Source organism: Hippichthys cyanospilos, chromosome 2 (genome assembly GCF_059441005.1).
Source record: "Hippichthys cyanospilos isolate Australia breed blue-spotted pipefish chromosome 2, RoL_Hcya_1.0, whole genome shotgun sequence".
Taxonomy (NCBI): domain Eukaryota; kingdom Metazoa; phylum Chordata; class Actinopteri; order Syngnathiformes; family Syngnathidae; genus Hippichthys; species Hippichthys cyanospilos.
This window is the reverse complement of record NC_142370.1, coordinates 8,491,733-8,513,283: the sequence shown is the minus strand read 5'-3', so window position 1 is coordinate 8,513,283 and position 21,551 is coordinate 8,491,733. Positions and strand designations below refer to the sequence as shown.

At 39.4% G+C, this 21,551-nt stretch overlaps 1 protein-coding gene across 1 annotated transcript in view; it reads right to left on the bottom strand.

Annotated features, from left to right (window-relative positions):
* The window catches only part of kcnd3 (potassium voltage-gated channel, Shal-related subfamily, member 3), a 97,860-nt gene extending 77,397 nt beyond the window's left edge, over positions 1 to 20,463 (bottom strand). Inside the window, exons 1-2 of the mRNA XM_088404959.1 lie at positions 20,139 to 20,463; positions 16,907 to 18,086 (exon numbers count right to left, since the gene is read on the bottom strand). Coding sequence (XP_088261085.1) covers positions 16,907 to 18,009 — 1,103 coding nt within the window. The 5' untranslated portion in view covers positions 18,010 to 18,086; positions 20,139 to 20,463. The remainder of the gene's footprint in view (positions 1 to 16,906; positions 18,087 to 20,138) is intronic.
* Between the last annotated feature and the right edge of the window lie 1,088 nt (positions 20,464 to 21,551).

The window sequence follows — 21,551 nt, the reverse complement described above, 5'->3', positions numbered from 1 at the left end:
AATTAAATGTAACACATTGTGTTTAACGTACAACAATAATGGCAATTCAACTACAGATGAACTAGTTATTTTACTCCGTTAATGGAAGAAAAAAGAAAAAATGAGTTACCTAATGCCGTTACTTTGAGTGGTGTAACACTGATGCTGCTAATGTCTTCAAAACAATTCTACGAAAAAAAAGATCAACTGTTGATAAAACCAATTGTAAGACATATCATGAAATGGAAAATGAATTGGTGTGGTCTTCCTGGTGGTTTCAAATGCTAGGGTCAAATTGAATGCAAGTATGAAACATATTAGTAGATGTAGATGGACCAGACTCATTTATTTATGTCCACTATAGTGCACATTTCTTTTAGGTCTATATCTTTGGATTTACTAAGTTCTTGTGAGCTCAGTAGAGGACATTCCATCCTTTCCAATGACGTTTTTTTGTGTTTGGGTGGGATACGATTCATTTTGCCGCCTTGCTGAGACAAATTGGATACGAAGAAATCGGATTTGGTCTCAGGAGAATTTTCAGAGGGTTAAATATACAGCACATGACCCCTGAAATATGCCACCCCCCTGCTCGCAAGAATCTGTACTATATTTGCTTGTTTGGAGCGATAGAGTGAATTTTAAAAAAAAAAGTGTTGTGTTATGTATGATCCACAATCCACCCGCAGCTAATTATGGAAGCCTGTGCCTCATTTGCATCTATTTCAAAGGCAAAGTTCCCCCAAACTAAATCAAGACAAAAACATTGTGCCACTATTTCATTCCGCTGTGCAATGAAGCCTGCCTGTCTAGAAAAAAAAAAAGGTTTCCCTTCAAAATGTGTTTTGGACTTAGTTGCTGAGACATAATTGTCCAATTGTGTGAAGCGGCTGGAGGATTTGAGCGCGTGGCCTGACTGTGCCAAGTATGAGTGAGAAACCGCTGTACGTACAGTCTCCTGCTGCCAGACGGGTCCACCTGGCCTGGGAACATTTATTCTGGTCCAAATCACTTGACAACAGCATCCATCACCGCAGCCTGATCTATATTCACTCATTAGACGGCTGCTATCATCACACTCCAACACTGATTAGCCACACTGGTAATGTGAGAGGATAGAAACTTGGACAGATGCCTCCCCCAGGATGCGACCAACCTTTTAGTGCTTTGGACGACTCACTTAGAATGCAAAATTCAGATTATATGAGCAAGGGTATATTGGAAACTCTACATTAAGAATGTAAGTTTATTTTTTAAATCTCAATCAAAAGTACAACATGGTATGTGTGTAAAACAGCGAGACATTTTCCGATCCATCATATTGATTTGATCTCAAAGACTTTCGAAGGCATGTTATCCTTGTCTTTTAGTTTGGTTTTGGAGTTGAGAAGGAGAGATTTCGCACTGAGTCGGCCAAGTAAAGAGCAATATTTCACCGATTTGCTACAATGTTGAACTGTAGAAAATGCTGAAGTGGCCAATATGTGTGTTTGGGAGCACACAGCTGGACAATCAACGTCAGTAGTGAATAATTCACCCGTGGGCGGGAATATTGCTATGAATGCCGGGTTCCCACGGGGAATTATTTCACAGACGGACCGCGTGTTAGTGAGAGCAGTGTATTGACTCGGTTTTGCATTTTAATGTCAGTAAAACACCTATCTTTGGCAACGTTATCCACACGGTTGGAATAGTCTCCATCGCCCACGAGCCTCATGAGGAGCCCTCACATGTTTCGGCTGGCCGGCTACATCATAAAGAGGGGTGAGGGAGCTACAACATAAGGTGTGGTCTTTAAAGCAAACTTCCTGGTTAGAAATAACAGTACCATAAAATTCACATTCATTAAGAAATTAAATCGTCACTGTGCCAAACGTAATTTATATGCACATATTACACTGTGGAAAGTTTTTAAATATCATGTTAGGCCCCTTTTAAAGAGTAACCTTTATATTCCAATGTAGCAATAATCCTCAAACTTTGAGGTATGAAGGATAATTTTTTACTCAAATTTCTCATTTCTGCTTTGTGATGATAAAACAGATCCAACAGAGAGAGCCATATGGTATCGGCGACCATCGTGAATATCGATACCCTGAAAAAAGACCAGGTATCGGCCTGATACCACTACAGTACTTGGTATCGGTACTTGACCATCCCTAATATATATGTTACATAATTACATATGAGTACTATATTCAGATCCCATATTGGAGACTGCTGGAGTTAAATTGTGCAGCTCCTCACTTTGTTGCCGTATCTGGCAAACGACATTTCTCCTGTCACATAAGTGCAAAACAAAATGCACCACAGTGTCCTGCACAGCAGCCCTGGATCCATCAGAATGCAATGAAGTCAATTCCAATCTAGCAGGGGACCTCCCTTCCGAGCCATCCTGCGTACTTTCATGTTTATGCATGTCTCGATTTGCGACTATATCCAAAAAGGTGACAACAAATGAGGTCCTCCAGCTTTTTGTGTAAATCGCAATTGCACTGCATTGCTTCCCAGTAAGTCTTTGTTAGAATCTCATTGAGGCAGGAATACAAGCAGATTACGAAGTATTGTCGCCATAATCTTTGGGTCACCAATGATTTTGCCCGCTCTGAGCAAACACCCGACTGCGAGCAATTATGAATGAGACCCTGTTGTGTTCACTGGGAAGACACTCATTACTGAGCAGATAATGGCGCTGGAAGTGAATGTGAGCAATAATTTTCTATAAATCTAGGCCAGGTTAGAGAAAGAAATTGTCTCTCATTTCCCCGCAGAGATTGTGATAAACGCAATCTGATTAATCTCCCAGAATTTTACAGGTAGACCTTTACATTTTTTAACAGTTTAACACTCTGACTATTTCACTAACACACATATGAAAACGTGTGTTTTTCTTTGTACACACCCATTCAAACTCACTTTGTGTGCATGTTCATGTCTCTTTCAACCTATTCTCCTTCATGAATTTCTATGACGGCAGACGAGCAGTCGTTACCGCAATAAATCTGTCAGTATTCACATTTGCATGTGAAAGCCGGTCCCACGTTGTATGTGTGCGTGACTTCTTTAGTGTCTGAGCCCCAACTAATTTACTACACACCCCTATTTAAATGCTAGGTTTTGTGAAAATTCTTTTAAATAATAATCATGGCCTTGATAGCTCATCTCTCCTCATCATTAAGGTGACCTAGAACTTGTCCACCTCAATTGATTTATACCAGATCTATCTATCTATCTATCTATCTATCTATCTATCTATCTATCTATCTATCTATCTATCTATCTATCTATCTATCTATCTATCTATCTATCTATCTATCTATCCATCCATCCATCCATCCATCCATCCATCCATCCATCCATCCATCCATCCATCCATCCATCCAACTACCTACCTACCTACCTACCTACCTACCTACCTATCTATCTATCTATCTATCTATCTATCTATCTATCTATCTATCTATCTATCTATCTATCTATCTATCTATCTATCTATCTATCTATCTATCTATCTAACTACCTACCTACCTACCTACTTACCTAGTTTTTTACTTTACCCCCCTCCAACACACCCGATTCAAATCATCAGCTAGCTCTGCAAAAGCCTGATAACCGTCCTGATCATTTGAATTTGGTGTATTGTATTAGGTAGGTTACAATAAAGTCTACAGAGTTACATTACAGTCTCTCGAGCAGTAGACTTAGGCAACCCCGCTTCAAAGTGTACTCCCAATCTCTTGACAGAAAAGTACAACAGAGATGACCTTCAAAAATACTTTCTGTTGATGCAAACGGCTTCGAAGGATTACCAATTTTGTGAGAGATTTATCCGACAATAGAAAGTGTCAGTGGGAAGAGCTCATGGAGTAACACCATTAATAGATTTTAGTAAGCCAGCCGTCCTTTTTCCTTAAAAGGTTGACTGGGGGCACCATCAATTTAATTTCTAAAGCCATCGCTGCAGTAAGCCATCAGCCACCTCTGCTTTGTGAGGAGTCAGGCCACCAAGTCTACTGGTGTTTTCCAAGAAGACTCATCAAAGGATTGTCCCGTAGCTTAATTTCATAGAATCACATTTTAATCTTATTAGCAGTATCAGCACCAGATCACATATCTGATCAAAACAAGCTTCTTAGTACATCCAGTTGGCAGATACATAAGACCTGATCAGAAGCCCTTTTTAAACGCAGAAGCAGTACAAAACTGTGCAAAAAAAGGCACATTTCGGTATGAAGCGATAGGGCTGTGACAGCGCATCAAACACACCACACGAGAGCGATGCATGAAAACCTGCAAATTGGATTTTATTTCCCGGCAAGAGCACTTCCTTTACGACGGTGTGCATGAAACCTTAACATGTCACCTTTGTGTGATTCAATTTGGTCAATTTCCGAAATGCGATCAGTCGTAAACGAACGGCACTTTGAGCAAAGAGTTGATGCGGTTATGTAGTATGTAAAAGTAGCTAATGTTAGAAAATATTGGGGGTCGCGCTCTCTCCACCTAATATGGACATTGATTTATTTTTAGCATAGTCTTAACATACTTATGGCTGCGTCTAGTGATGGGCGAATATGATACCATGTATTCTGGATCAGGCCGATACCTGGCCCTGTATTGATACCAGCAAGGCAGCTGATCTCATCTGCCAACCTTTGGAGCAATTTTATGATCACTAACTAGAATTTAGTAAAGGAATAAGGACATACCTATTCCATTATAAAATGTTCCTTGAAATTTCATGAAATTAATGGCATGAAATTTTAATTAATGTTTCATTGAAAGGTAGGTCTCGATCAGTTCGATTCAAGATTCAAGAGCTTTATTGTCATATGTATAATTGTACCATACAATGAAATTCTTATTCTGTTCGCTTCCCCGAGCAGTAGACAGCATAATTGAGCAATAAATAAATAGCAAAAAAGTTGAATAATCACAATGGTATCAGCTTGAAAAAAAAAGTGGTCTCCAACATCCCTAGCTGCAACTATTAATATTTCAATTATCATGAATCAGATCAAAAAATTTAAAGTCATTATTTTATAGTGTTATAGTAAATTGACAGTGGAGAATTTGCAAAAAATGAATGAATTAAAATTTGGTTCTGTAAAATAAAAAAGTAAAAAAAAATCATCTTTTTTTCCCCTAAACTAAGAGCAAATGTTTAACTTTGATTCAACACAAAGATTATTCTTCTGTCAATGACCACTGAAACCAGATAATAGTTACCGTTGAGAGATTAAAATTCTGAGTAATCAGACTATTTAAAAATAAAGCTCTCGAAATGATTTTTCAATTATTAAAAAGGATCGATTGTCGATTAATTTATGAACATAATCAACCTTAACCAATACACGGTATTGGTATTAGTGCCGATACCAATTCCAAGCCGTCGGTACTTGTGGTTGGCGAGCTTTTGTTCACATGTTGTCATCATTTGGGTGAAATTTCAGCTCCCTGGTGACTTCCAATGCTTCCCCTTTGATGTAACGATCAAAGGATTCAACCGCACAAAAGTTAAAGATTATCTGATTATCAAATATAATCTATTAGTTGTCCATTAAACGATGAATCGCAGCTAAACATAATCAACCCTAGCCGATACCTGGGATCTGTACTGTTTTTTTTCCTTCTCATATACTACTTCTCCACGAGAAAATACTTTCACACACATACACAGAATGTGAACTGCAGCAGTTCTCTGATAAAAGAGACTCATACGAGGCTACAGTACATTTCAATTAATTTGGCTGATATTGTGCTCAGTTGGTAATAGCCTTAGGCGTTCGTAGACACGCGCAGCAGGGGGACTTCATCTCGGCAGCATGTTTGTGAGGTGACACGGAAAGTGATTTGCAGTTTATTATTGATACTATGAAAATACACAAAGATGAAGAGATGGCGCTCACTGGCTCAACCTGCGATAGATGCAATTTAAACCAAATAGGAGCGTCTAAATACAACGTTCACATTTCACAGATGGTTGCCACATCATCTCAGCAATGAGAGGAAAAATACTGCCTAAACATCGTTATATATAACATTAAAATGTTCTTTTTTTTTTTCGTTAGTTTTAAAACATAAATCAGCTCTATAACGGGGTGTTAAAATAACCGATGAGGAACAATGAAACTGCCACGATTCACATGTACAATACGATGACCGTGGAAAGCAGCCGAGTGATTTATGGAGAAACTTACTGGAAATGCATGTGCGTGAATGTAAATGTAATTTTCCTTTTGCAGCGTTTCTTACATCTCACCTTGACTGTATATTTAAACATGTACAATTCATCACACCTTTTTGCATCCTGAAAGTGTGATATACTTCTCACATTAGCACTGAACAGTAGAATGTGTTGAAAATAACGTAGTGTGATAATCCCTGTTGTGGATGCAGTCCGGAGGGAAACTACGTTTTTTTATGTTTATCTGGTGTCTTTTGCCATTAAAGACAATCCTAAGAAACGTCTTCCCACTACTACGACATAAAAAAACAGTAGTATCTTCGACGAAAACTGGACATTGAGTGTATTATTTGTTAGTTAGTTAGTTGATTATCAAATTAATTGATCATCCTTTTTGGAAATCAATAAATTTTTTCGCAACCTAATTTTATTTAAAATGGTATAAATCCTCAGAATTTCAGATTATCAACAGATTCAGTTGCTGTCATCCATTTACTCAGTTACTTTTACTTAGACAAAAAAAAAGAATATTTGAGCATTTTTTTATGATGTAGGAACCAAATCAGAAACGTAATTAATTAATGTTTTACATTCCCTGCAGTCAATTAATTAGACAGAGACCGAGTCTTTTTTTTTTGGCAATATTGCCCAGGCCGAGATGCATTATGGAGGAATTATTCATTTATGAAGAACTATTATCGTAAATTTATTTTACATTGATACACTTGATAGAGTGAAAGGTGGTATAAATCCTGTGCATTTTTCTTCATAATGCGAATCACTCCTCAACATTTTCGTAGGCTGCTTTCTTCAGAAGCAAACTGACTCATAATCGGCCTACTCAGGAAGAGTCTGCTGGTCCACTAATTGAATTGATGGGTTGGACATACTGTAAGTGTGGAGCTTTTGGAAGGTCTTGTGGCTTAAGGCAATCGACCGTGACAAGCAGAGAGCGACAAACATGGAAGGAGTTCAAGTGTTTCTATAATGAAATTTCACCACATCTGACGCACTTTTCTTCCCCCCCTCTTCATAGCACCTTGCCCATCACTCCAATTAGTTTGGAGCAGTTAGTTGAGATGAAGTTTGCCCGGACGCAGTGTCCTATGGCTGGCCAGCATTTGCATGCGTGGCAAGAGCATGATTGAAAAGGCGGCACGGAAGATCAAGCGCATGCTGGACAGCCGCTCCCTGTCGTTTACCCTTCACACTCACATTAGCCATAACAACCCGCCTCCCACTCCTCTTCCTTCTACCTTGCTGATAGCAGGTATCTGCATTTTGTGAAAGCAATATCCTATTGACCAAAGGATTGGGTCGCAGTTCAAACTAACAACCTGAACTTGGCGTGAAGGGAGGGTAAAACATCCCAAAGATTAAAGCAACAATTTCAGTGAGATGTTTTGGAAAGAATCTGGTTGGAAAGTTGTGATTTCAAAAATACAGCTGAGAAAATCATTTCTGGTGAAACACTCACCTTGGTTTTGAATTATGATTTGTTTCACGGGCATAAACATTCTAAAAATAGTGCAAGGACAACTTCGTACATCCTGGTAGAAATGGTTTACAATTTACAACAATTTATCTTTTCATGATTCGTCTTGAGGCGGCATGGTGAAAGAGTGATTAGCATGTGCGCCCCACAGTTCAGAGTCCCGAGTTCAATTCCAGTTGGCCGGCCTTCCGGTGTGGAGTTTGCATGTTCTCCCCGTGCCTGTGCATGTTCTCTCCTGGCGCAAAACGTGCTTGGTAGGTGTATTGGACATTCTAAATTGTCCTTATGTGTGATTGGGTATGTGGGCGGTTGTTCATTCCTGTGTGCCCTGCTATTGGCTGTAGGGTATCCCCCTCCCACTGCCCATTGACAGCTGGGATAGGCACCAGCAAGCCTGCGACCCTAGAAAAGCTGCTCAAGAAAATGGATGGATGGATGGATGATTCAACTTGCCCAAATATGGTGAACTTAATTATGCATGAATGTACTGCTTACCTACAAGTTGTATGTATGTATATATATATGCATGTATGACGTTTTTTTCTCAAAACCAGGTTTATGTTTCCAATAATGAAGACTGAGATATTTATTATGTTCTAATTCTACACCTAATTGCCTTTAAAATGATGTATAAGACATGGTGGTATGTCAAAAATTGACGGTTGCAGGAATTTGAATATTGCAGAGTTGAAATCCCTAGTTTTGAAAAACACATTTAAGGTTTTGGTACATTAATCTTGCAGTGGTGCACATTGTCTTTGACTCCCTTATTTTAATACACTTCCAATACAGTTTAAACTTTTTGAGTAGAAAAGTGGACGTGTATTTTCCTCTATAACTCAAAAATAATATCTAAGACATTAGCCTGGTTTTGAGAAAATAAATATTACTATATTTGAGTTGAGGGTCATGCAAGATGTGTGGTAGAGTTATGGCTTCAGAGCATAAACAGCAAAAAAAAAAAAATCTTTCTTTCTTTCCTTTTGAATAAAAAGAAGAGTACGGTTGAGGAAAAGGACAACTGGATGGAGAAGAATGGCTGATGGGGTCAAGGGTAAGATGAGACTAGAATCTGAGTACTTGATGTCTTCATTATAATATCTGCACCATTTCCATATCCGGGAGTTCAAGTAGAGGTTAGTGTTTTATAGAAAACACCGTAAGGTCAAAGGTGGTCACGCAATGCACTTTCTTCCTAACAAAATAGTGTATGTCTCCGAATACAAACAATTTCTCTCCCTGATGCCAAGACTTAAGACTCGGACAGCCATAACGGACGAAGGAAGCCTACGTGACCTCTGCAGATTAATACTCATCGTACTGTTTGAAATGTAGTCATTGATAAATGATGGTGATGTTATAAGTTTTAGCATTCCATTCAGTAGCAATCAATGAGGGGATAGGGAATCGGGTCGATCAAAAGTATTGATAAATGCTTTGTGATCATTAATTTATCAAATCCATATTACACTCATGGTGCAGAAACATCTCCAAAGGTCCCATCATGAGAACGATTGCTGCAGTATGTTAATGATTACCGGAGATGATGAGAAAGGGGCTGTCAAAAATCACTGTGCGAAAGCTGAAATAATTCACACTTACTCCGCTTTTTTCTCCTTACTGTTTTGTCCCTTTTCAACTCCCACATATTTTATCGTATTTTCACTGTTACAAATTCAACATACTCCAAAAATTCACGCCAACAGGGCTGCTGTTTTTCTCAGACAGCATACTTACAGTTGTGCTTCAATATAACATTTTACATTAAAAATGTCACCATTCATTTTCAATGGGGCGTACGTTTTACATTCTACTAGATTTCAGAATACCATAAAATTAAATACAACACAGAATCATTGCATGGACTGTCTTCTCTTGGGTTTAGCTCACTTGGTAGTTGCTTGCCCAAAAATCATCATCAAGTGTTATTTTTCTTTGGTGATGGATTTCTAAGTGTTCCTTGCTTATTGTGCGCCCTCAGAACTGATAAACATGACTTGTGAGATGCATGATGATACTGCCTCTACAATGCCCTCGCTAAAGTAAACACACGGCCACCTTATCTAAGAAGACATTCACGTTTTTTTTTTAACTTTCAATTTCGTTCCGGGATTGGGGAGGAAATATTTTGCAGCAAGTCATCCAAGTAAACGGTAGCATCTAATTTTTTATTTACAACGCTTTACTGTAGACAATGTCCAAGTAGTGAAAATGTGTGTTAATCACCCAGGAGCGGAACTGTTGTTAAGAGTTGTGGTTTCCCTAGGGAAATGATTTAACAGAAGGAACAATTTTTGACACATTTTTTGCTTTGTTGGCAACTCCAGTTCATTTCAATGTCAATAAAATGTCCGTTTTTGGCTTCTACACTCACTCTGCCTCTGACTCTTGTTAATGATCACTACAACAGTAGGTTTTTTGTTGTTTCGTCGTAGCAGTTGGCTTCAGAAAAACATCATGAAGGGGGTGCAGCAGCCATATGGTGAGAGGCGGGGTTGCAATCAACAAACCATTTTGCTACCTGGTTCCTCCTATAAAAGGTTCAAGCCGTGAGTTATGTAATGAATACAATAAACTAAAAACAACAGTCAACATTTAGAATTCCATGACTTTCAATACTAACCCACAACATTTCAGCATTTGAACAAGTAGATTGTGGCTTGTATAGCGGAGGCCTAGTAGGCAGGAAGCTCTGGTTTCGAATCCCTAAACGGACATTTTATTCCTCCGCTTTTTACTCCAGGTATTACATTATATTTACTATGAATTATCTTTTCACATAACACACACTTTTTATTTGAGTCAAAAGAATTCCACACGATTCAATACACTTGCATTCATTGGTTCCCTTTTACAGCTTTCAGCATTCACACGCAATTTCTCCCGAAATTACATGTCTTGATGTACAGTTCCACTTAAGAGTATTTATGTTCATTCACTTTTAGGCCACAGTTAAAAATAACCGATCATTTCCCATGTGGATTTCTAGCAGAAAACTCTCAATATACGCATGTCATGAATTATGCAAACAATTAATTGGAGAGCAGGTTAGCTCAACACTGATCTTGACTAAGAAAAGACTAAAAATAGACTTAGACCTAAATCTTCACAGACAAATTGCTTCATTAACTGCTCTAATAAAAAGACCCGAATGAGCCTATCTTTCAATCACAAGCTCATCAACCACCAGTGTAATTGCTAGCACTAGCGCATTTCTCTTAACCGTGCAAATCAATATGCGCTCATCTGCATTGATCATAGTTCTTCACAAGCTGGTGCCCCCTAAATTAATGTACTGTTTATGAAAATTCACGGATAATGGGTTTTGAAGGGGGCAGAGTTGCATATTTTCATTCGACAAATCACACACACAAAATAATGAAAGACAGATTGGGTCGCTGAAGCGAAGGTGTCCACGCCTCCACATACGGTTTATCTTCCTCGTGCACTTGTGAATGAAAGCGTGGACGGCACTCAGCAACCATGAAAGGTCTACTGAGGTTGTCTGGGAGACCAGGAGGGGAGCATTGGTTTTAAAAGAGCACTGATCAAAAGACGTTTGTCTTTGATAAGCATATTAATTACAGGGAGGCAGGGTTACACTAATGATGTGGTCGATTTAAATAGCCAAATGAGTTCGTCTACAGAAATGGCGTACGTGATGGATGAAGAAAGACTTTTTACAGCGCACTCATTCAATGTCAAACTTAATATGTTAACGTTTGACAGCATCCTGTTGTGCTGTTTGAGGTCTATAAACTTCACAATACATACAGAATTGATTCTGATCAATTCTCCATTTTTTCCCACAAAAGTAGAATTTAGCTATGATAAATCATGTATACTGAATTTTGCCTTTAGCATATGGAAATAAATCGGTGCTCCCTCTAATTGAGCCCCAAATTAGCAGTTAAAAACGACTCATAATTTTAACATGTGCTAACGTGTTACGCTGTATTTCAGAAGCAGTTTGCTGGATTTTACACTTGACTTGAGCTCAACATGTGAATATACTGAAGCACAATGCTTACTTGCAGATATTTGCTCGATGATAACTTAGATAACAGCTTCCCCATCATGCTAAAGCTAACATTTTAAAGCCTGAGGACCTTTGCAAATGTCCAAGTGGTAAATCATTGCTTTACTATTAGCTTAGCAATTAGCTTGACATGCTAGTCCTAATTTGGCCAGCAAATGTGACCTGGAGCTGTGTTGATCTAACATTAGTCTTAGCTTAGCTTCTACCTCTGCAATGTGGTTATTTTGTTTGGAAGCATAAATGCCTGTACTATTTATTTATTAACTTATAAATTTATAAAGTTTGTTTAGAAAATAATTATAATGTTAATCTAAATGCATTTCAAAGTCTAATGACATTACTTCATTCAATGTTTTCAATGGTTTTCAACAGAAGAAAAGGTGCTATTTGAGTTAATCACCTACATTCCTGCTCTTCTTGACCATTAGGAGGCCAAACTTCCAAGAATTTCATAGTAGTATGTCTTCATTCAGTTGCACTTATTGTACGTTAATGTTCTGTTATAGGAAAATCGTCGCACAACATTTATTCAACTGTCATTGAACAGTTATTTACTTTGAGAGTTGGTAATTAATCAATTTTTACCAAGCTGCGCAATGTGACAAGCAAGTATGCTTCAGGGATTTTATGTCAATTTACCCTGAAATTATGTTGATAATACACGTTTTTTTTCTTTCCCTCTTTCACAATGTACCCTATTTTCCGCACTATAAGGCACACCTAAAAGCGATAATATTTTTAAAAAGCTGATGGTGCGCCTTATAATCAGGTGCGCCTTATATATGGATCAATATTGAGATTCGGATTTGTAGATGGGGAATGAACTGATAAAGTAAGCTTTACCTGTTTCTTTTGTGTGTTTTCAGTTGAACAGTTTAGAGTTTAGAGTTATTATTTGAGTTATTATTGTTACTTTGAGTATGACTAAATTGTGAGAGAAAAAGTTTTAAAACATGTCATCAATTGAGGGTGCGCCTTATAATCCGGTGCGCCTTATAGTGCGGAAAATATGGTAATCCAAATGCCCTTAGTAAAAATAAAATGTAGGGTATAGTAAATATACCTGTAAACTTAATTGCCCAATAATGAATCACGGAGTCTTCTTACCATTGAAATTATGCAACCTCAAAAATATAAAAAGATAGAATTGTAGCAGAAAACTTGACTCTGAGCAATACATGCAATATGAGTTTGCAAATGATAAATTGAATCACTTGGCAGAGAGCAGGCCAGCGGCAACAGAAAAGAAAAGAGTCAAGCAAAACATCATTAATGTGAGCTATCATTGTCTTTCCAAATGATCAAACCAGATATGTGTCACCCGGATTTCATTTCAACCAAAATTACAGGCTTCCGAGACTGATCTCTGTTTCCCGGGAATAATACTACTAAAATGGAAGTCATTATTGATATTAAGCACATCTCTCATGTGGTATTGCTATAGTGAGGAGAGAAGATATCTTTCTGAAGATGAGGAGTTGTGAAGCACATTCAACAAATTTAAATAAGGCAGTTCAAAGTAAAAAATGGTTGTGCAACACTTTTTTCTTTTTTTTTTCATTTTGGAAGCTTATGCAAAAAAGCATCAGAATATGGGCAAATTGGATTACCCCTTTTCCATTGCACAGTTCCAATTTGGCTTGGTTGGGCTCCAACACTTGGGTCCAGCAGTTAGGTTTCACTTTAAAATGTACTGGCAACCAATTCAAGGGGAACCCTGCCTTTTGTGTGCAGAATTCAACGTGATTTAGCAGTGAACTAAGAATTAATTCATTTTTAAAAGCCACTATGTATTCCAATCTCATGCCAAGAATATGTTCTATCGAATCAATGTTTAGAATTTTTTGCTAGTCCATTATCTGTCAGCAAAACAGACGTCCATCAGTAATGGTGTCAGTCCCCGACAGCCTGCCCACCATTGCCGGTGACAATGACAGGCAAAAACCCACTTTCTGTCAATGCTTTTTTTTTAAAGGTTTCTGGTTAATCGTCATTTGTCAGCAATTGGCTGCCCATCTCTGACACCCATCTTTATATTCCGCCATCTGATTCAAGAGCATTTAATTGTTTTGTTTGAGACTGTATATCACTGAGATAGATGTTGATCTCTCACAGTACACTTGTTGAAAATCCCTGTGCCATTCATGATGTTTCTCTACATGTTTAATAATAAACGGTGACAGCAAAGCCTGAACTCCAACCCCGCATGAGAAACACTATATTCAGCCTATCGCACAGCAATATTTGTCTTCTTGTACAAAAGTAAACAGACACGTATCACATGCACGCTTTAGTTGAACATCTGTGTTTGTTTTTGGTGTAAACCGAGAGCGGAGGCCTGAACGTCAGGCGGGTTTTGCGTTTGTCAGCAAATGTAGAAGGCCACATCGTCGAAAAACTCTTCCAGTTCTTGCTTATTGGTAAAAATAAACTCAAGTGTTCATCCTCCTCCCACTGTGACATCACGCAAACTCTCCTCCCCCCCAAATAACAGGTGCGAAAAGCAACAAGAGACATGTGTCAGGTCTCACTCCACAGGGAAGAGATGTATAAATGTAGAGGGATGAGTGTGTTAGGCACAACAGCACAGATGAGCGAGCACGTTCATTTTTCCACACAGTCCAGTATCTGCTCCTCTTTCGACTGGCACAATGACAGTGCAGCAAGTGTGACAACGCCACCGAGTCAATGGCGTTTTCTTTAGGCCTCCGCATCTGTGACATTTCCAAGGGTGCTACATTTGTCAGCCTCTCTTTCTGACTCTCTTTCTGACTCACACATTCAATTCTCACAAACACAGCTTTAGAAGAGCAGGGAGACAAAGTCAAGCATTTATGCGTGGTGGTCGCCCCGCTCACCATATAATGACATATCTTGTAAAAGTCAATTGAAGTATTTGAGTATTTGTGCTTCAATCGTCGTAAGACAAGGACAATGTGGTGATATATGATATATATATATATAATAAATAGTGGAACCCCGCCACATGAAATTAATCCATTCCGGAGGCGAAATCGTTGCATGGCGGGCAAAAAAACTTATGCTAATTAGCGTATGTGTATAGAACGTGTAAAAACATCAAAATTTTGTATCCACATTAAAATTTAGGAACAGTATAGTATAATAAGTGCTACCAATAGCAGACCAGCATCTTAATGACGCCGTCCAATAGCAGACTAGCATTTTAGTGACGTATGCAGTGACACGTAGTGACGTATGAGCGTGGTGTGATTCGCAGTCATACGCGCACACACTGACCAACAAGTTTGGATTTTGTAATTGTTGTTGTAAAGTGGGGAAAACGCCGTAAAGAGGGGACAAAAAAACTTAATACTCCATTTTGTGACATGAAAAAAAAAACAGAAACCAGTTCCGCCGTAACCCTGGGCACTCGGAAACACAAGATTTTGACGTATGTGTTTGACGTCTGCTTATAACAAAAAAATAAAAGTACATTTTTTTCATCGCTAACAGTAAGTTTTGAACAATAGGAGCCCCATTTGTGATAAAAAAATGGATGTATATAAAACATGCAGCAAAAAAATAAAAAATAAACCTTGATATCCCTCGCCAAATTTTGTGAACAACTCTAAGATTGATATCAAACACTTTCAGAAAACAACAAGCACACATCAGCATCTTTGTAAAAGTCTTTTTATAGAGCTGTTGCCTTGCTTCTTATTAGCTGTGCAGTCGCACTAAATGCAGGAGTTGCTGAGTGTCCGTTATACCAAAGCATCAAAAAGCACTTGATGCAAAGCCAGCAACTAGTGTGATTCAAAAATCCGACCGAAGGAGCATAAGGGCCCTTGTAGCACAAAATTCTGTGCTTGAGTTCACTCTAAAAGTGCATTTCGCTAACCACAGGGCAGGCCAGAGAGGGAAACAATGGTGTCATCTCTGTTTCCTTGCTACTGTTTTTGTCTGTGATGCTTTTCAACTCGACCCATTCTGTTCAAGAGCAATTTCCCAAGTCTCTCTTATCTATGGCGTATAAAGAACACGCTACAAGCATTAGTGAGAGAGAAGAGAGTATCTTGATGGCTGCTATAGCCCACAAACGCAACATTAGTGATAAAAACAGCTGTAAACTGACGACTGTTTTCTTTACACGTAAAATCTTGTGCATAATATGATTTTTGTCCATATAAAATAATTAAAATTTGTGCCATTTTATTATGGAAAAAAAGGTGGACCTTCACCGGGCCTGAATGTTGGAGAAAAAATGGTGTACCTTCATTCCAACATATTTAGTGTATCGTCAAGCCAGTAGCAGCAAATATTGTTCATGCTAACTATGACAGAACACGCAATCAATATAGTGAGGCTAATTTCATAACGAAATCTTTGCAACGGCAGTAAAACACTGACATTAGAGCCTGGAACACTTTTATTTTGAAGTGTTTTCTGGCAGCATGTTGCGGGGTAATGGTCGACTTGACTCCGTGTTCAAGTCAGTATAGTTTCGTCATTTCACAAACAGTTAACACCGACTTCCGACGCACAACTTCAGAATCAATTTCAAACAAAGAGCCATTTTCTGGTTAACCAGGAAGTAATTCAGACGTTCATTTTAAAAACCCATTATATGCAACAAATATGTTCTATCACATCTTTTAATGATCGTTGTTCTAGTGATCACTAATTATGTTACATAGGTCGTGCTGCACATGACAGGTGGCTAATGTGTTCTGCCGCCATCTTTGTGATACAGATACCTGAAGAAGAACTTTGTGGATGTTGTGAAGCGGTGAGCTGTCGGATTCCTTAAAACCTGTTTGTTTAGACGTAAACAATTGTACGGTTTGATGCTGACAGCCTTACACAGTTGCCATTCCTTCTGATCACATTTGCACAAACCTGGCTGACTCAATAGATCAGCAAATCACTCCTTTGGTTCACTTCACCTCATATACCAAAATTAATGGGGGGAGTTTTGCCAAACCTTCAGAAATCATTCATCATAATACTTTCTTTGTATCCAGAAAAAGAGTTGGCCATTGTAAAAAAAGCTGCCAGTAAATTAGGGGTGTGTATTATAGATCATTACAGAGGAACTTATACACACGTGCGTATAATACACAGGTGCGTTATACATCATATTTGGAAAATATGGACCCAACTGCAGGAGCAGTTGTGTGTTTTGGAAAACACAGGCATACACATGCACTTGTAACCAGATAAAAGGTGTCTGCTCTGCTCTTACCCAAGTGTTGTCATAGTAACGATGGTGTACCAGAAGGAGGCCGGGATGCTGGTGAATTTACTGGAGCTTGAACCCTTCTCTGCGTAGAACATGACGGTAGCAAATATAATTATGGCCATGGTAAGGGAGAAAAGCAGGAATCCCAGCTCGGAGGCGCAGCTCTTTAGCGTGTAGCCCAGGATGCGGAGGCCCTGCGAGTGGCGCGAGAACTTAAAGATGCGGAACACCCGGAAAACTCGCAGCGTCACAAAGGCGCCGCTCACATCCTCGTTGTCAGTCATCACCAGGCCGATGTAGTAGGGCAAGATGGCCACCACGTCTATGATGCTCATGACAGATCTCATGAAGCGGTAACGACTGGGCGCGGCAAACAAGCGCATGAGGTATTCCACGGTGAAGATCATGACGCACGCCGTGTCCATACAGAAGAAGGCCACCGTGTAGCGCTCGCCGCACGGCACTTCTTTCTTGTTGAGGACCGAGCCGCACGGCACCGTCTCCACCACGTTGGTGATGACCGAGACCGCGATAAAGAAACCAGTCACGTAGTAGAAGACGAGGGCCATCGTGGATGTGTGCGGGTTCTCGAAAGCCCGCCACATGGTCTCCCTGAAGGTCATGTTGGGCAGCTTGGCGTCCTTGTTGTCCTCTTGGTCGTCCATCAGACGCTCCGCGTTCTCCCGTTTCCTGTCCTTGTACTCTTCGTAGCAGCAGTCGCCGATGATCTCCGGGACGATGCCGAAGAAAGCTAGCTCTTCGTCGTAGGAGGAGATGCACTCGTAGCGCGGGTAGTGGAGCTTGCCCGTGCGATAGAAGTTAAGCACGCTGCGAAAGACGTCGGGATCCCGGTCGAAGAAGTACTCTTTGGTCTCCTCGTTGAAGAAGAACTCCTTCTCCGAGCTCCCTAGGAGGGTGTCCGGGTAGCGGTCAAGTGTGTTCCTCCAGGTCTGGAAGCGCCGTCCGCTAACGTTGAGAATGATCAACTCATCCTGACGCTTGTTCTTTTCGGTTGGCGCCACAGGCATGGGCAGATTGGCCACGGGCATCCAGCCGATGGCTGCCGCCCGGGCAAAGGGAAGCCACGCCGCCACTCCCGCTGCCATACTGTCTCCGAGCTGGGGTGTCGCGGGAAACAAATCCTGCACCTTCACGACCAGCTTGCCTTCAGTTTGTTCACTGACTGAAAAGAGAGAATTGGTGATGTTTTTACTTTTACAATGTGTGTGAGTGTAATAAAACAACTTCACATTTTCAGGTCAGACAAAAATATCAACCCGATCTGAAACACAATCTGGCATCAGAAACTGCTATGCCCAATACACGTACGTCATTGTCCCCTTAATAGCGTAAAAACTTTGCTGTTCACAACAGCTACAGTGCATATAAAAGTTTACACACCCTTGCTCATATAGGGTACATCAGATTTTAACTAGGGATGGCCGAATACTGATACCAAGTATCGGTATTGGACAAATACGGAATTGGTACTTGGTATCGGTGAGTAATCGAGTTAAGTACTCATACTGGAATCGGTTTGAATTAAAGTAAGCCAGTAAATATTAAAAGTAATATCGAACATCTATTTTTAATGATATTAATACAAGTGATTAACGATATCCAAACCTTACGATGCAATGTCTAGAGTACATTAATCATTACCGTATTGCGAGGAGTTTGTCGATATAACACAACTCACTATAGTGTATAACGCACAATGTTAAAAAAGTAAACAAAGCTGATGATATACAGTCGCAAAAAAGTATACTATATCTTCAATATCGCTTTTGTCTGACAAATACAAACTCAGCTCTTAGGCGCCACTGATACTAATTACTTTTGATACAAAATTTCTCAAAAAACAATGGATGACTTAAAAAAATTAGAGGTTCAGTATTGCCATTTTAATTACATTAATAAATACAGTGTTTGGGTCATTCATTGACTTTCCAAATATTACCTATTACCTTTGCAAATCTTTTGGAAAATAGAAGTAGAACATATATATATATATATATATATATATATATATATATATATATATATATATATATATATATATATATATATATATATATATATATATATATATTGTATTGGAGTACTGAGGCACAGTTGAGCACAGTGAGGAGTCATCACCAGATGGAGTAAATACGGCACAGCAGCCACATTAGGAAGAGCAGGACATCCCTTTAAAATAAACCAAAGGAGGGAAAAAATGAAGGCTGACAGAGGTTGAAAACAACAGTGCACTGAGGGAGAAGCGCAGGAAAGAGGCGAAGGAATCACTGGCAAGTACCAGCTGTTTAGTAAATGTGACAACAATCTCCCATGTTCCTCTGAGCTATGTGGTTGGATGCCATTTAACAAAGACCAAAGAAAAAAAAAATACACACACACCACACAATTGAAATATGCCAAATGAATGTGGAAAAATCTGTTTCTGTGCAAGTAAAACCAAACTTAACTTTTGTGCCCAAACACAAAACACAACTCATTAAGAAAAGAACATATTTCCTCAAATGAAGCTTCATGCTTTTGGGCAGTTTTTCTTCAGGTGTAGCTGGGGCTTTAGTCAAAAAGTAGAGGTGAATATGAACCTACTGCATACAAATACAGCATTAGCAAAAAAAAATGACAGACTTTTGCTTAAGAGAATATCAGGGCTTTATTTGGGGTTTATGAATGGATATTTGTTTACTCATTCCTTTTCAACGCAAGTTTGAACGTAACCATATCCTTGATAAATACAAGAGCATGTGTGTTCTGATAAATCACATCATCTCACTTTTTTAAAACGTTATTTTGAAATTTCTCAGTTATCTTTTCCTCCTCCATTACTCATTGATGATAGGTATCCTCTTAATTGCGCAAAAAGTTTTTGAAATGTGCATCTTGGTCCTTTTTTTTCGATGCAAAATATATGGCACTGGATGTAGGGTGTGTAGACTTTGTATATCCACTGTATATTGAATTAAGAAGCAGCCTTGCAGACCACAGTTTTGTGCACCCTGTCCTTACTACTGAGCTTCTCACTATGAGGCTAACCAAGCAAGCGCTTCACCCAAACCTGTTGAGTTTTTGCTGCAAATTGACATTATAACTAAATCAGATGAATTTAACATTGCTGTGAGTAGTCAATAATCTATATTATGACCCAAAGCCAACAAGTTGCATAAAAAAAAACCTTCCACACATAGTCAGAAAAGACGCAGGTATTACAGTTTCAACTCACCGATCGGAAATTCTCCATCCAAAAAAGGCGATCTTCTTCCTACCGCAGCAGTTTATTTCGTTGGTTTAAACCCTGTTTTTATTTTCTTCTTTTAATTCCCTTTTTTTAAAAAAGGCGTGTCTGCGAAAAGCCCGGTAGCAAGCAAGTTAGCAAGTAAGAAGGGAAACGGTGTCACCGTGAGGCAACGGCGCGGTCCAGCGGACGAGTAGAGCGGACGTAGAGCAGCTTGCTGAGCTGACTTTCCATCCTGCTCGGCGCGGCGGAGGGATGGGGAGAGCGAGCCGCCGCACTGACACTCGCTCCTCGGCTTCTCGGCGTGAGCGGAGCCGAGAGAAACCACTCGAGGGGGTGGAGGAGGAGGAGGAGGAGGAGGACGGGGTGGAGGAAGAGGAGGGGAGGAGGAGCGCTCTTCATCTCGAGTCTCCCCGGTTCAAAATCTCTCAAATCTACGAGAACCTCAATGATTATAGGAAAAGAATGAAGTAAAATCACTTATTTGTCATTTTAACTAAATCTCAGTCATTGAGTCCCTCAATTGCTTGGAATGGTGTCAGGGGTCATTACAACATCAGAACTGACATTGTTAACTATTATTATCACCGACTGTCAATCATGTTGATCAGCTCAGCTTGTTCAATGGCCTTCCTTTTTCACCACGCCTGTGATGATACGCCGCTGCAGATGATCAAGCATCAATGTTGGAGTTGCACATTGTGATTGAAGATAGACCGTCCGGGTTACAAGCTGTTTCTGGTTGATAAATTCAAGGTCAAGGGAAGGAGGCGGGCTCTACCTGCTCATTTCACAGTATAAATATCGTGAAACTTTGCCATGCAGTGCTCGACTTGTAGATCACATTTAAAGGGATTGACTTTAATTTTTTTTTTTTAAATTGACTGGTCGCATTCGAAGTCTGTTGCGATCACTTCCAAAGCGGCGCATCCCTCCCTTTCTCAGTTCATCTTTTCAGTGTTTTCCGTTTACATTGCAGTTTTTAATGCTTTAATGGCCGAATCAAGAAATTCTCTTTGAAAAACAGTTAATCTCGACAAAACATCTACTTTAAAGCTAAACATTTAGTTTTTATTGATTATGGGCATGTGAACAAAAGTGATAGTGTTTTGCCTGAAGTAAGACCGCATTTCTGTGAAGACCAGTGCATATATGAAATTCAAATCTCCAAGTAGCCAGCAATTGGACTGAATTCAATTTATGTTTCCACCATAGCGATGGGGCATGCATCTAATTGTGTCCGGACAATATTATATCTTTGCGTTTTTTTGTGTGGCTCGTCAACTATCAAGTTGATTGCTGTTCATTACTACCACGGAATGAATAACATTATCATGTGTACATTAACATTCGCCATGACATTAGAATCAACTGGAAGCAGTCAGCACATGTATAGTTTAT